Source organism: Hypanus sabinus, chromosome 7 (assembly GCF_030144855.1).
Source record: "Hypanus sabinus isolate sHypSab1 chromosome 7, sHypSab1.hap1, whole genome shotgun sequence".
Classification (NCBI taxonomy): domain Eukaryota; kingdom Metazoa; phylum Chordata; class Chondrichthyes; order Myliobatiformes; family Dasyatidae; genus Hypanus; species Hypanus sabinus.
Window position 1 is genome coordinate 109,547,527 of NC_082712.1, and position 17,390 is coordinate 109,564,916.

At 44.0% G+C, this 17,390-nt stretch overlaps 1 protein-coding gene across 1 annotated transcript in view; it reads right to left on the reverse strand.

The window, feature by feature from the left end:
- LOC132396381 (oxysterols receptor LXR-alpha-like) overlaps positions 1 to 17,390 on the reverse strand; it is a 201,725-nt gene that overhangs the window by 148,992 nt on the left and 35,343 nt on the right. The window contains exon 2 of the mRNA XM_059973907.1: positions 1,104 to 1,162. Coding sequence (XP_059829890.1) covers positions 1,104 to 1,125 — 22 coding nt within the window. The 5' untranslated portion in view covers positions 1,126 to 1,162. The remainder of the gene's footprint in view (positions 1 to 1,103; positions 1,163 to 17,390) is intronic.

Here is a 17,390-nt window from a genome sequence, read left to right on the forward strand (position 1 = left end):
CCACCTCCCTCTTCCTATAACACTCCACACACACTCTACCTCCACCAAACCACCTCCCTCTTCCTATAACACTCCACACACACTCTACCTCCACCAAACCACCTCCCTCTTCCTATAACACTCCACACACACTACCTCCACCAAACCACCTCCCTCTTCCTATAACACTCCACACACACTCTACCTCCACCAAACCACCTCCCTCTTCCTATAACCCTCCACACACTCTACCTCCACCAAACCACCTCCCTCTTCCTATAACACTCCACACACTCTACCTCCACCAAACCACCTCCCTCTTCCTATAACACTCCACACACTCTACCTCCACCAAACCCCTCCCTCTTCCTATAACACTTCACACACTCTACCTCCACCAAACCACCTCCCTCTTCCTATAACCACACACACACTGTACCTCCACCAAACCACCTCCCTCTTCCTATAACCCTCCACACACTCTACCTCCACCAAACCACCTCCCTCTTCCTATAACCCTCCACACACTCTACCTCCACCAAACCACCTCCCTCTTCCTATAACACTCCACACACTCTACCTCCACCAAACCACCTCCCTCTTCCTATAACACTCCACACACTCTACCTCCACCAAACCACCTCCCTCTTCCTATAACCCTCCACACACTCTACCTCCACCAAACCACCTATAACCCTCCACACACTCTACCTCAACCAACCCACCTCCCTCTTCCTATAACCCTCCACACACTCTACCTCAACCAACCCCCCTCCCTCTTCCTATAACCCTCCACACACACTCTACCAACCACCTCCCTCTTCCTATAACTACACACACTCTACCTCCACCAAACCACCTCCCTCTTCCTATAACCCACCACACACACTCTACCTCCACCAAACCACCTCCCTCTTCCTATAACCCTCCACACACACTCTACCTCCACCAAGCCACCTCCCTCTTCCTATAACCCTCCACACACACTCTACCTCCACCAAACCACCTCCACAAAACCACAATTTTGCAAGTTGTATTGAAAGCCAACATACAAATAGTATACAGATAATTTTTTGGCGTTACAATTTTTCTTTGGCGTAAATGTGGAGAATAAAGTGCCTTACCATAATTATTAAGTGTGGACATCTTCCTCACCACCCTTGGTCATAACACAGACCTCAATCTGCAAGAAAAGCAGCCCAGAGTTACCACTGAGAACTCAGAAAGCATGGAGCCAACCGAGACAGGAAGAAGTGGGGAGAAAACAGCAGCGAATAAGACGAAGGGTCTCTGCCCAAAATGTCAACAGTACTTCTCCCTATAGATGCTGCCTGGCCTGCTGTGTTCCACCAGCATTTTGTGTGTGTTGTTTGAATTTCCAGATTCTGCAGATTTCCTCATGTTTGCACCAAGTGATTCAATTCCATTTCAGTATCTACATCATATATGTCAAACTTAAGGCCCGCGGGCCAAATCCGGCCCACGGTGGAATTATCTTTGGCCCGCGAGATAATATCTAATTACTATTAAAGCTGGCCCCAGTAATCGAAGCGCCTATGGTGTATGATATGGCTAATGCTGAATTTATTCAGGTACCAGGTTTTCAGGGTTTTTAGTGTTTATTCGGTTTCCCTGGGTTATTTCCTGAATATCATTAATGAATAATTTTTTTCTCTATTAGAGCTGGCCTGCCAGTATATTGCATGCACCACTAATACTACAAATCCCACAATGCACTGCCAGTGCATTGCTCATGCTTGCCTTACTCTCTCATCAGCATCCTTATGGCGCTAGTCACGTGTGGTCAACTTTCAGCTATCCCTCACCCCAAAACTGGCTGAACGAAAGGTGGACTTTGAAAACAGGGGTTTTCAAGGCAGGTGGGAGTATATGTTTGCAGATATAAAGGGCAAACCTGTTTGTCTTGTGTGCGGAGACGGTGTGGCTGTAATTAAAGAATATAACGTAAGACGACACTATGAAACGAAACACCACGACAAATACAAGCATCTGGACAAGAAACAGAAGCCCGCGATGTGCGGTCAAAAGAGTGGATTGGTGGGCAGGATCCGGGAGAAGATGCGGGAGGAAAACGGCGCAGGTGAGCTGACAGCTTATCACTGCATCATACACCAGGAATCGTTGTGTGGCAAAGCCTTGAAAATGGAACATATAATGAGCACCATAACACGAGCAGTTAACTACATAAGAGCCAAAGGTTTAAATCACCGCGAGTTCAAGTCGTTTCTGGAGGAGTTGGGTTCAGAATATAATGATTTGCCCTATCACACAGAGGTGCGATGGTTAAGCCAAGGAAAAGTGCTGAAAAGACGTTTCGAGTTGCGTGAGGAGATCTGTCAGTTCATGGAAAGCAAAGGGAAAGACACAACAGAGCTCCGGGATAAAAAGTTGCTTTGTGAAATGGCGTTTCTGTGTGACATCACGAGCCATCTCAATGCGCTCAACCTGCAGCTTCAGGGGCGGGGTCGTGTGATCACAGACATGTGCGCTGCAGTGAGGGCTTTTAAAACCAAGCTGCGCCTGTGGGAGACGCAGATGCAGCAAGAAAACTTGAGCCATTTTCCGTGTTGCCAAACTATGAAAGAGCAGGTTTCTACCGCAGTGTTCCCACGTGCAAAAAAAAACTTAGCATACTTGGTGCCGACTTCACACGGCGATTTGCCGACTTTGAAGCCCAAAAAAGCAGGTTTGAACTGCTCAGTAATCCATTTGCAGCTGACGCGGAAAGCGCACCAACCAACATACAAATGGAGCTGATTGAACTCCAATGTAGTGACACACTCAAGGCAAAGTATGACTCGGTGGGCGCTGCACAGTTTCTACGTTTCATTCCCAACACAATGCCCCAGCTGCTCAAATGCTCTCTATGTTTGGCAGCACATATCTGTGTGAACAACTGTTCTCTTTGATGAAGATAAACAAAACATCACACAGGAGTCGTCTTTCTGATGAACACCTTCACTCAATTCTGAGGATTTCCTCAGCTCAGAGCCTGACTCCAAACATTGATGAACTTGCATCCAAGATGAGATGCCAAGTATCTGGCTTAGACTAGTGTGAATCACAGAGTGTTGGCCTGTGGAAAAATGTTTTCATGAAAAATTACTCCAGAAAAGCTGCAGATAAAGCCATAAGAAATAAATGCAACTGATTTTTTATTTATTTAATGTTCAATGTTGTTTTTGTAGGCAATAACCTAAGCTTTGTTAGTTCCAGGTTAATATGTGTAATAAATTCATTTCAATAAGTTTTGCAATAAATGCTGAACCAGTCCGGCCCTCGACTTGTACCGATTTTTTTAATTTTGGCCCACTGTGTATTTGAGTTTGACACCCCTGATCTACATTGATGTCATTTTCTTCAATATTTTAAGTCTGACAGTGATTTTGCAAAGTGATGTGACTGCAGGCCAGGTCTCTGAATCAGAATTAGCTCTATTATCACTGTCTTACATGACATGAAATTTGTTGTTTTGTGATAACAGAACTGTACAATGATATAAAATTACTCTAAATTACAAATAAATAGTGCAGAAAGGAAGGAATAATGAGGTAGTGTGTGGGTTCATGCACTGGTCAGAAGTCTGAACACCTGTGAGTGTTCAAACACTTTTGCTGGGATAAAGAAATTTACAAGGCTGTCACTAAAAATTGTGCGCAAATGTCCCAGCTGGTTCTAAGAAAGTGTGTCCCAGCATTAAGAGCCCCACCATCAGGAACGTGCCTGCTTCTCATTGCTACCATCTGTGATGAGGTACAGGAGATTAAGGAACAGCTTCTCCCCCTCTGTCATCAGACTTCTGACCAGTGTATGAACCCACGCTACCTCATTATTCCTTCCTTTCCGCACTATTTATTTGTAATTTAGAGTAATTTTATGTCTTTGCACTGTTCTGTTGTCGCAAAACAACAAATTTCATGTCATGTAAGACAGTGATAATAGAGCTAATTCTGATTCAGAGACCCGGCCTGCAGTCACATCCCTTTGCAAACCATATCTCTTGTGGAGCCAACTCCTTGCCACGGGCCAGTATACCGTGCGCTCTGGACACTTGTCTGTTTACAAAGTGTTAGGGTCCAGTCCGGAGCCTGCCTTCCGGGTCTTGCTCCGGTCTGCGGACTCCGGACACCAGGCCTTGCAGCCAGCCCTCCTGTCACCCAGAGCCATTGGATCATCTTGGCTTAAGGAGGTACACCTGTTGCCTATTAGGGGGCAGGTGTTTATAAGGGGCTCGGGGACTGAGCCTAGTTGGGGGTATTCAGTGAAAAGGTTAGAGATTGAAATAAGAAAGGCCCAGGCAAATAAGGAATCAGTAGCTGCAGTGTTTTTGACATTGAAAAAGCCTATGATATGATGTGGAAGGAAGGATTATTAATTAAACTGCACAAGATGGGGGTTGGGGGGAGAGTTTTTAATTGGATTAAAGATTTTTTGTTTGGTAGAAAAATTCAAGTTCGGATTGGATCAGAATTATCAAAACAGTACATAGTGGGAAATGGCACACCACGGGGTAGTGTGATTATCCCGTTACTTTTCATCATTATGATCAATGATGTCTTCACAAAGGTACCAGTGCATGTAGGTCGGTCACTGTTTGCGGATGATGGGGCCTTGTGGAAAAGAGGCAGGAACACGGAGCATATAATCAGGAAACTACAAGGAGCAATTGATGAAGTGGTGGAGTGGGGTTATGATTGGGGATGTAGATTTTCAGTGGAAAAAACTCAAACTGTATTTTTCACTAGGAAAAGAATTGAAGTAGGGAAGAAGTTAAGGATGTATGGGATTGAATTAGAAAGGGTTGGATCATATAAATTTCTGGGAGTTATATTTGATTCATGATTAACATGGGCAGACCATGTCAGGAAAGTTGAGGAGAAATGTAAAAAAGTAATAAATGTGATGAGACGTTTGACTGGTAGGGAATGGGGAGCATTGAAGAGAATGTATGTGGCTTTAGTAAGATCTGTGTTGGATTATGGAAGTGTAGCATATGGATCAGCAGCCAGGTCTCTTATAAGGAAACTGGATGTGATTCAGGCTCAGGTTTTGAGAGTGTGCAGTGGGGCTTTTAAAACATCACCAGTATCAGCCCTACAGGTAGAAATGGGAATAATGCCTTTGGAATTAAGAAGGATGCAATTGATGGCAAACTACTGGGTTAATTTGCAGGGACACAATGATTCTCACCCTGCTAAAGGAGTGTTGCAGGAGTCCTGGGAAAATGGGAGGTTTCAGAGGGAAAACTTTAGTCAGGTAGGGAATGATATTGCTAGATCATGTGGAGTGTTTGATCTAAGGATAAGTCCTTCAGTAGTTCCATGGAAGCTGGTATGGCCTGACGTAGACTGGCATTTGTTAGAGGTAAAAAGGAAAGGAAATTATAAAACTGATTTGGTAAGTGCATTTAACTGTCATGTGATGGAAGAGTATAGTGATTATACTCAGGTCTATACAGATGATGCTAAGGAACCTGAGACAGGAGTGACAGGGTTTGGGGTGGCTATACCAGCAAAAGCAATTGCAATCAGCAGAAGAACATCTGATAAGTTAGCGGTATATACATTGGAGATGATGGCAGTGTTGGTTGCATTGGGTGGAGAAAACTAAACTAGTCAAAGCATTGATATGCTCAGATTCATCTTCAGTTCGAGCAAGTTTAAGGTCTTCTCACTCAAACAGCCGGCAAGATGTACTTCATGAAGTCCTTCAGTCAGTCACAAGAGTTGCAAATCAGGGAGGTCAGGTTAAATTTCTATGGGTTCCAGCTCATGTAGGGGTGAAGGGTGGATGAGTTGGCAAAGAGGGCAATAAAGAAAGAAAATATAGAAATGCACATTAGTATCAGTAAAGCAGAGGTTAAGTGTGTAATATGGGAAAAAATCAACCAAATGTGGCAACAAAGATGGGACAAGGAGGGGAAAGGGAGGCATTTATATCAAATACAAGAAAGTGTTGCAGGTACTAGGGTAGGAAGTAGATACAGAAGAGAGGAAATTGTGTGGACTAGGTTAAGGCTGGGGCACTGTGCACTAAACCAAACATTGAAATTGATAGGGAGACACCAGACAGGTTTGTGTGAGGAATGTCAGGAAGAGGAGTCAGTAGAACATGTAGTTCTGAGTTGCAGGAAGTATGGGATACAGAGAGAGATGATGAGAATTAATCTAAGGGAATTGGGGGTGTAGGAATTCACATTAAAAGGGTTGCTGGGCATGGGTGAGAGAGCACAGGTCAGGGTATTTTTAGCTTTCTTAAGGGGTACGGGGTTTTTTATAGGATATGATGGATAAACAGAAATAGGGTACTAGGATGGGGAGGATAAAGTGTAGGTTAGGGTATGTGTATGTGTGCGATTGAGTGAAGGGATTTAGAATGTGAGTCCATCGCCTAGTTGGGGGGTTGCGCTGCTCTGAAGCTGGTTTAACCTGCTCTGTACCCAGTCTGCTGGCTCTGAATCCTGCTCTGTACCTGGTCCTCCAGCTCACTCTGAATCCTGCTCTGTCCTGGTCCTCCAGCTCACTCTGAATCCTGCTCTGTCCTGGTCCTCCAGCTCACTCTGTATCCTGCTCTGTACCTGGTCCTCCAGCTCACTCTGAATCCTGCTCTGTACCTGGTCCTCCAGCTCACTCTGAATCCTGCTCTGTACCTGGTCCTCCAGCTCACTCTGTATCCTGCTCTGTCCTGGTTGCTGGCCTGCTCTGTATCTGTTCTGTCCAGGTTCGTCTTGTTTTCCTGATTCTCTCGTGTGCGCTGGTCCTGCAGTTCTGCCATATTCGCCTTGCCTGTGCTGTCACGCTGTCTGCTTGTTTCTCCCTATTTACCAGTATATCCTGGTTGGCCTGCTGTTCACCCTGGACCCAGCTCCCTTCTGTTCCCTTGCCTCTGTCAGGTAAGCCAGGCCGTTGCCATTACCCCTCGGGTGGTTCTGTCCCTTCCTGTCCCTTACCCCCGTTGGGTAAGCCAGGCCGTTGCCATTACCACTTGGGTGGTTTTGTTCCTTCCTGTCCCTTACCCCCGTTGGGTAAGCCAGGCCGTTGCCATTACCCTACGGGTGGTTCTGTCCCTACCCCTCATCTCTGATGGGTTGTGCCCCGCACCTGCCCAGGTGTCTGCGCCTTGCCCAGGCCTCCGTGTTTCCGCCTGGGAGGCAGCCCTGCCCGGGATCCATGCGGCCCACCCTGAGGACTCCGACCCTCCTCACCCCTTGCTCCCTACGGGTTGTGCACCACACCTGCCCAGGCCTCCGTGTTTCCGCCTGGGAGGCAGCCCTGCCCGGGATCCATGCGGCCCACCCTGAGGACTCCGACCCTCCTCACCCCTTGCTCCCTACAGGTTGTGCCCGCACCTGCCCAGGTGTTCCGCGTCTTACTCGGGCCTCCATGTTCCTGCCTGGGAGGTGGCCCTGCCTAGGAGTTGTGCGCCCGCCCCAGGGTGCTCTTCTGCCCCGCCCAAACTCCGGGATCCAGCCCCGCCTGCATTACCCCTTGCATGCCATGGCATCCCCATCCTGTCCTATCCCTAGTACTTCAGTGCCTGCGACCTGCATTTGGGTCCATTCCATGTCCACTCTTGACACAAAGTTGTCTTTTTTTACTTCAATCTAATTACAGCATGCAAGTTACATTATTCACTGAATACTGGGTGTTGTTTGAATTTACACTTTACATATTCACATGATGCCACGCCTCTTAAAACCCTAAAGGTCCAGAATTTTAAAGAATTACTATCCTCCAAGAAGAATTTCTTCCTCCCTTAATAGGAAACCCTTTTACTGCAACAACATCCCCATTTCTAGGTTCCACCTCAATATCTTCTCAAGCAACTTCGCAATTGTGTACATTTAATAAGTCATTACTCCTTTTCCAAAACGCCAATGAACAGAGGCTCACCTGTTCAAATGCTCTGCCTAAGTCAGCATCTTTGTTCCAGGAGTTCATCTTGGAAATAAACCTTGCTGAGTTGCCTTCAACACAACTATATCTGTCCTTAATTAAGGAGTACAAAACCATACTTACTATGGATTTAACCAAATAGCACCTTTTCCTTCGAAAATAGACCGATAACATCAATGTTGTTTGTTCAATATTAGCAATGGGAAACCAGCTCTTCAGTATTTCTGAAGAACAAATGTTTACTTAATCATCATGGTTCATGTTTACTGAATATGTTTCTACAGAAAACAGGAATATGCCTTCCAACATAAACATAGGAGCCCTTAACAATGTGCTTACCATATCAATTCCACCTTCCAGTAAAAGAAATCCTCCACCTCTCCTCTTCTCTTCCCCACTCTAGCCTCTTACCTCTAGTCACGTGCTTATCATCTCCCCTGGGTCCTTTCCTCCTTCCCTTTCTCCTATGGTCCATTCTCCTCTCCTATCAGATTCCTTCTTCTCCAGCCCTTCACCTTTCCCACCCACCTGGCCTCCTATCACATTCCAGCTATCTTCCTTACCCTCCCTTTTTATTCTAGCATCTTCCCTCTTCATTTTCAGTCCTGATGAAGGGTCTCAGCCCAAAACATTATCTGTTTACTCTTTTTCATAAATGCAGCCTGACCTGCTGAGTTCCTCCAGCATTTTGTGAGCGTTGCTCTGGATTTTCAGCATCAGCAGATTTCCTTGTGTTTTTGCTTACCATATGTTGTCTTGAGCACTGTTCATTGAAATTCAATATCTGGAAGGTCAATGCAATTTAACAACTAAATTCTGTTTATCAAACACAGTTCTGAGGAAAATGCACAGTATAGTTCCGTGCGGCTGCAGCAAAATGTTATCAAACTCAAACGAGAGAGAGAACTGCGACCTGTTTAAGATCAAACACAGTCCTGAGAGCATGTACATTGTGTTCATTAAACAGTCTGAGAGCTGGATGGAAACGTTATCAAACCAGAGAGATAACTCAACTTGCTTACTATTAAACACAGCCCTGATGATTTATACCAACAGGTTTTTCAATCACAGACCTGCTAAATTAATCCATCCCTGTGAACAAAAATACTCTTGGCAGCTTGGCACCTACAAATCTGTTTCCTGAACCCAGACCTAAGAGCCTCTACACCAAAAGATTCAGAGCTAACAAGTATGAGTAATCTGAATTCTTCTGCCTTTGGATACAATGGACAAAGAAGCTTCCTTCTATGCCTTGTTATTCTGGTCCCTGTGTAAATATCAACACAACTCGCTGACAGTGAGTTCCAGGTATCAACCATTCTCCAAGTCAACAACTTTCCCCTGAGATAACATTTAAATTTTCTCCTATATATACCCATCTCCTCCTCCCACCTGTCTATACCTCTTAACAACTCCCTCAACTGTAAAAGACACTGATTGTACCTGTCTGTACTGTCCAACGCATCTCACTTACTGTAAAAGGTACTGTTACACATGGCTATATCCTGTAACTCACCGCTCTCACTGTAAAACGTACTGGTTAAACCTGTCTATACCACGTAACTCCTCCCTCGCATTGTAAACGATAATGATTATACCTGTCTGTACCCCGTAACTCCTCCCCCTCACTGTAAACAATAATGATTATACCTGTCTGTACCCCGTAATCCCTCCCTCGCACTGTAAACAATAATGATTATACCTATCTGTACCCCGTAACTCCTCCCCCTCACTGTAAACAATAATGATTATACCTGTCTGTACCCCGTAATCCCTCCCTTGCACTGTAAACAATAATGATTATACCTGTCTGTACCCCGTAACTTCTCCTCACTGTAAACAATAATGATTATACCTGTCTGTACCCCGTAACTCCTCCCCCTCACTGTAAACAATAATGATTATACCTGTCTGTACCCCGTAACTTCTCCTCACTGTAAACAATAATGATTATACCTGTCTGTACCCCGTAATTTCTCCTCCTCACTGTAAACAATAATGATTATACCTGTCTGTACCCCGTAACTCCTCCCCCTCACTGTAAACAATAATGATTATACCTGTCTGTACCCCGTAATCCCTCCCTCGCACTGTAAACAATAATGATTATACCTGTCTGTACCCCGTAACTTCTCCCTCTCACTGTAAAACATACTGATCCCAGCACCAATCCCCTATGGATAAGGAGGGCCGGCTGTATATAAAGTTATGAGGGGCATAGGTAGGGTAAATTGTAAGTGATCTGTCATAGATCACAGAGATATAAAGTACGGAAACAGGCACTTTCGTGCACTGTATCCATGGTGAACATCAAGTACTTATTTACATACAGTGACTATTTTATCAGCTACACCTGTACACCTGCTCATTAAAGCCAATATCCAATCAGCCAATCACGTGGCAGCAACTCAGTGCATAAAAGCATGTGGACATAGTCAAGAGGTTCAGTTGTTGTTCAGACCAAACATCAGAGTGGGGAAGAAATGCGATCTCAATGACTCTGACCGTGGACTGATTGAGTTTCTCAGGAACCGCTGATTCTCACACAAGTCTCGAGAGTTTACAGAGAAGGGTGCAAAGAACAAAAAACAGTAGCAGTTCTGTGGGCAAAAACTCCTTGTTAATGAGAGAGGTCAGAGGAGAATGGCCAGACTGGTTCAAGCTGACAGGAAGGTGTCTGTAACTCAAATATCCGCATATTACAACAGTAGGGTGCGGAGAGCATTACTGAACACACAACATGTCGAAGTGGATGGGTTGCAGCAGCAGAAGGAGAAGACCACAAACATATCAGGTACAGGAGACACCGACTAAAATGGCAACTGTATAAAGAGCTGCCAGAGGATGTGCCTGAGGCAAGATACATTTGAGAAATATGTGGACAGCGTGTATATTTACTATCTCAGAAATATTTGAATAATCTTGTAAATATGTTTGATTAAGTATTCTCTGTTATTTATATAATTCATTATATACAAAGCATTACAGTGATGACGATGTATTTTTAAGACAAACCTGAGACGGTGACTGACCTGTTGAAGCACAGTAATATACTCACGTTTTTAAAAAGTGCAGCAAGAAATAGTGAGTAAAAAATGAGACATTCAAGTTTAAAATAGGCAGAAAACAGAAGAATTCACAAGTTTATAAACAGTGAGTACTGAGTGATAATAATCATTAAAAAAGCTCAACTGGCTGGCTGCATCGGAAAGGTAGGCGTGTTTGATTGCTCGACAGGTGACCTGCTCATGAAACAGAGCTAAATGAACAGTATTTTGAAGCAATGAAATATCCAATGAGGAACAAGTACCAGTTTTACTGAGTGTTTTGGGTTTAAAGGCATACTGTTTATTTCGAAGTTTAACTGTTCCAACAAACTATCTGAAATAAGCTTTGCTGATATAGGGTAGGGACATCTAGAACCAAAGCAGTTGTTGATTGCAGAACACTTAGGTTTCATACGGATTCAAAATAAGGGGGGTCCGTTTCAGTGTATGTGGATGAACTGAAGGGATTGTTTGAGTATTAGACAATAGACAATAGGTGCAGAAGTAGACGATTCTGCCCTTCGAGCCTGCACCGCCATTTTGAGATCATGGCTGATCATCTACTATCAATACCCGGTTCCTGCCTTGTCCCCATATCCCTTGATTCCCCTATCCATAAGATACCTATCTAGCTCCTTCTTGAAAGCATCCAGAGAATTGGCCTCCACTGCCTTCTGAGGCAGTGCATTCCAGACCCCCACAACTCTCTGGCAGAAAAAGTTTTTCCTTAACTCTGTCCTAAATGACCTACCCCTTATTCTCAAACCATGCCCTCTGGTACTGGACTCTCCCAGCATCTAGAACATATTTCCTGCCTCTATCTTGTCCAATCCCTTAATAATCTTATATGTTTCAATCAGATCCCTTCTCAATCTCCTTAATTCCAGCGTGTACAAGCCCAGTCTCTCTAACCTCTCTGCGTAAGACAGTCTGGACATCCCAGGAATTAACATCGTGAATCTACGCTGCACTTCCTCTACAGCCAGGATGTCCTTCCTTAACCCTGGAGACCAAAACTGTACTCAATACTCAAGGTGTGGTCTCACCAGGGCTCTGTACAAATGCAAGAGGATTTCCTTGCTCTTGTACTCAATTCCCTTTGTAATAAAGGCCAATATTCCATTAGCCTTCTTCACTGCCTGCTGCACTTGCTCATTCACCTTCAGTGACTGATGAACAAGGACTCCGAGATCTCTTTGTATTTCTCCCTTACCTAACTCTACACTGTTCAGATAATAATCTGCCTTCCTGTTCTTACTCCCAAAGTGGATAACCTCACACTTATTCACATTAAACGTCATCTGCCAAGTATCCGCCCACTCACCCAGCCTATCCAAGTCACCCTGAATTCTCCTAACATCCTCATCACATGTCACACTGCCACCCAGCTTAGTATCATCAGCAAATTTGCTGATGTTATTTTCAATGCCTTCATCCAAATCGTTGACGTAAATTGTAAACTGACATGAATTGTCAGTTCAGTTATGGGCTTAAAGGTGCTCTGAGAGATCATTTAGTTTGTGCTATCTAAAAAGAAAGCATTCAAAAATGACACCTACCTGAAGCACAACGCACATTTAAAAGAGCAATTAAAGTCATTGTATCAAGGGAAACTGCAGACAGAGATGCTATTGAGTTGCAGTCAGGAGTCTGAACAGAATTGCATTGTCTACAGAAACCAATCTGGCTGAGAAAATTGTGTTAGCGTTGTGGCTGGGGCTCACAGACACAGAATCAATGCAGATTTAAAAGTGAAACTAGCAGAAAATCCAATAAAGTAAGACACATACAAAGAACATGTCAATAGACAAAAATAAATGGAGGGAAGAGATAAAGATTTAGAAAAGGCAGACTTCAGTTTCAAAAAGAGCTCAGCTGTTTTAGTCAATCCACAAACTGAGTTTGAACGGCATTTCAAAGATTCTAAACTGAAGCCTGCAGATATCAAACTAAGAGCTAATACTGGAGCAAAGATCATTCCTGTGGAAATGACATTCATTACTGTGAAATACCACAACCAACAAGCCACACTGGACTTGTGGTAAGAACAGGAGGGCCAGCATTGTGGAGCTGTGAATGGCTAAGACGACTACAGCTTGATTGGAGATCCATCCACCATTTGAATGCCACATCCCCAGCAAGTGTTAACAGAAAGTGAATTAAGAAAGGTACTGGATGATACCACAACTATCTCCACGCCAAACACAAACAGTGGGCAAACCGCCAGCTGGTTGGAAAGCATACTGCACCAAGGAAAAACAATTCTGCTTAGAGGAATTGTGGAAGTGTCAAAAGTGATGGTCCAACAGTTTTTGTAGGCAAACTACCTGAGAAAGCTTCTGATATATTAATCAGTCAGTTACTTGCAAAATGTCACTTGGTTTTAAGCTACAAGAGAGTTCAAGGAGCTTCAGGAAAGTTGCAAGCATTTGGTTTTTGTGAGTGTAAAGAACCAGAATCTACTCTGCGAGCATTAATGTTATTAAATGAGTTTCAAGAGGGAGACAAAAAGCTGCTTGGAAAGACCAAAGCCCAGCTGGATGAACGGAAGGCCAAAAAGAAAAGACAATGGATTTATGATAACAGAGCATTCCACAGATGATGTGGATGAGGAAACCAAGAGGAGAGATCAGATCATAAAGAGAGCAATAGAAGGATTAATAGGAGAATACTCCAGTGAACTGAGGACCTTCCCAAGATCACAATGCACAAACTAGGAGAAAAAGGAAGGAGAATAGTGTCCAGAACTGTCAGAACCACTTCCTGCAGTCACTTCTAACAACACCACGGAGGAGGCCCAGAACCTGAGATTGTTTCACAGCCACAAGTCTCACCTGCCAGGCAGATTGATCCTCCTTGACAGGAAAGACATTATCCCACAAGAGTAAGAAATGCTCCACAGTGATTAAATCTTTCATGCTGAAGGCCTAAAATTTTAGTATGCTGTGGATGTCTGCATTTTATAGAATACTGTGTATACACTCTACATTGGGTTGGATGTTGTGTGTAGTTAGTATTTCAGTAATATTTGAGTAATCTTGTAAATATACTGTTTGATTAAGCATTCGTTGTTGTTTATACAATTCATGATGGTTATATGTAAAAAATATGTGAATTGCATTTGTCATGATGCTACCTTGTGATAAGTGTGAAGAGTGGAGTTAGACTCACATACCCTGTTGTCTTGCTTGCCCTTTGAATTAGTTTAATGTTTTGAAGTTACAAGACAGAACAGATAGGTATATGAATGACAAGAGTTTAGAGAGATATAGGAAATGAGATTAGCTTGAATAAACATCTTGGTTGACATGGACGTGTCTGGGCAAAAGGGCCTTTTCCCATGCTGACAACTTTATGACTCTGTGACTCTAAATCCTAGTAGGAGAAGCCACACGGAGATCTGCTCCACAACCTAGAGCTGAGGAATATGACTCTGGAGCACACATGCAAACACAGGAAGCATGATGAAGTTCTTGGTGCAAGGACAGAATGTGAGGGAGTGTTAAGGAGTATGTGGAGTCCAACAGGCTTCTACAGGAATTCATGCACAGCATGACTCTTCCTATTCCAGTCAGAAAGCAGAGCTCAAACTCCCCTTCTGGGTAGCTTACAGTTTCCTCGTTCCACAAAGGCCATCCAGCATCTTACAATTCGGTGGAACTCCAGCCAAAGGTCAGCGTACTGTCACGTGAGAGCAAATCGCTGTTCTTCAAACATAGAGCTGATAACAGGAGCAAACGGCTTCCCATGCAGAAGTTAATGGTTGAGTTTAGAGCTTTAACAACAGCTGTATTATTGTGTCACTGCAGATACCCAGCTTTGTTGCCTGCCCAGGAGAGCTCTGCAGGCAGCAGAGTGCAAAAATGCTGCCATTCTCCTTCCACCAAAGGTTCACTGGGTAACGTAATTGTGGAAACGTACATAATTCACAATCACTGACATTCAACTGGGGTTCACCTTAAGAGGCTGGTCTGATGTTATGACGTATTACATGATGTTCAATAATCGTGCTTTTTGGAGTTCCATGTTTGGAGTACAACAAGCAAGTTGCTACAGCTTTTCTTAAACATAAAATGCCTCCACCATTTTTATTTGTGAAAACCTACACTCGTGACCCCAAAGTTCCAGGAAATTATTTGAAACTGCCAGAGTTTTGGGAGCAGAATGCCATCGATTGTTTTGTACAAGCCAAGGCCCAATTCACCCTGTGAGAAATCTCCATCACCAGCACTAAATATTTCTTTGTGGCAGCGTCACTCAGAAACTCCATGGCTGTGAGAGTGGTGAGTCTGCTTGAACACCCCTCTGAACACAATAAATAACAATCGCTGAAAACTCAACTTTTACAGACTTTTGGACTATCAGCGTCTGAGCGCACGCGTTTTTCTCCTTGCCCAGCCTCGGCAATGCTAAACTGTTGGAGCTAATGGACCACATGCTCTCCCTCCTGAGAAATCACCATCCTTCTTTTGTTTTTGAAGAACTCTTTATGCGGCAAGTGCCTGATCCAGTTCGCTGAGCCCTCAGTGATGCCCCCGGGAAGGCCTGTAGGGAGCTGCTAAATGGCTGATAGTCTACACTCAACGGTGCATCATTCCAGCTCCTTTCCCAACCTCAGTAAACCTGGTCAGCAAGGCTCCCAGCGTAAGGGCGCCTGCCGCTGTGAAACAGACGATGCCAGGCCTGTGTTTTTACCACACCCGCTTTGGTACGAACACGAGGAGGAGCCGATCACCTTGCAGCTTCGACAGTGCCAGTGCAACGGGACATCAGAGGTCTGTGAACCGTGCGGGTTCCAGCTGCCAGGGTCACCTACTGTTCATTATCGTTGTATTGAAGGGATAGGCAGGTAAGCAGAGGGTGGGGTGTGGCTCTGCTGGTAAAGAATGGCATCAAATCAGTAGAAAGATGTGACATATGATTGGAAGATGTTGAATCCTTGTGGGTTGAGTTACGAAACTGCAAGGGTAAAAGGATGTTGGTGGCAGTTATATACAGGCCTCCCAACAGTGGCTGGGAGGTGAACCACAGGTTACAACAGGAAATAGAAAAGGCGAGTCAAAAGGGCAATGTTATGGTAGTCATGGGAGATTTTAACATGCAGGTTGATTGGGAAAATCAGGTTGGTAATGGATCTCAAGAGAGAGAGTTTGTTGAATGCCTAAGAGATGGCTTTTTAGAGCAGTTTATCATTGAGCTTACTCAGGGATCAGTTATACTGGATTAGGTGTTATGTAATGAACTAGAAGCAATAGGAAGCTTAAGGTAAAAGAGCCCTTAAAAGCCGGTGATCACAATACGATTGTGTTCAACTTGAAATTTGATAGCGAGAAAGTAAAGTCTGATGTAGCAGTATTTCAGTGGAGTAAGGGAAATTACAATCGTATGAGAGAGGAGTTGGAAGGAGCAGCTGGCAGGGATGATAGCAGAGCAGCAATGGGATGTGTTTCTAGGGAAAAAATGAGGGAGGTGCAGAACATGTGCATTCCAAAAATGAATAAATACTCAAATGGTAAAATAGTAGAACCGTGGTTGACAGGGAAGTAATGTAAAAACAAAAGAGAAGGCATACAACAAAGCAAAAATTAGTGGGAAGATAGAGGATTGGGAAGCTTTTAAAAACCTACAGAGCAACTAAAAGAATCATTAGGAGGGAAAAGATGAAATATGAAAGCAAGCTGGCAAATTATATCAAAGTGGATAGGAGAAGCCTTTTCAAGTACGTAAAAAATAAAAGAGAGATGAGAGTGGATATAGGACCACTAGAAAATGAGGCAGGAGAAATAATAACAGGGGACAAGGAGATGGCGGATGAACTAAATGAGTATTTTGCATCAGTCTTCACTGGGGAAGACACGAGCAGTGTGCCAGGTGTTGAAAGGTGGGAAGGAAGAGAAGTGGCTGCGGTTACTGTTACAAGGGAGAAGGTGCTCAAAAAGCTGAAAGACCTAAGGGTACATAAGTCATCCAGACTGCACCCTAGGGTTCTTAAAGAGATAGAATTAGAGATTGTGGCGGCATTAGAAATGATCTTTCAAAAATCATTGGATGCTGACATGGTGCCAGAGGACCGGAAAGTTGCAAATGTCACTCCACTCTTTAAGAAAGGAGGAAGGCAGCAGAAAGGAAATTATAAACCAGTTAGCCTGACCCCTCAATGGCTGGGAAGATGTTGGAGTCAATTGTTAAGGATGAGGTTATGAAATATTTGGTGGCACAAAACAAGATAGGACAAAGTCAGAATGGTTTCCTCCAGGGAAAATCCTGCCTGACGATCCTGTTGGAATTCTTCGAGGAGATTCCAAGTAGGATAGATAAAGGGGATGCAGTGGATATTGTATATTTGAACTATCAGAAGGCCTTTGACAAGGTGCCACACATGAGGCTGCTTACTAAGTTAGGAGCCCATGGTATTACATCAAAGTTAGAGCATTGGCTGATTGGTAGG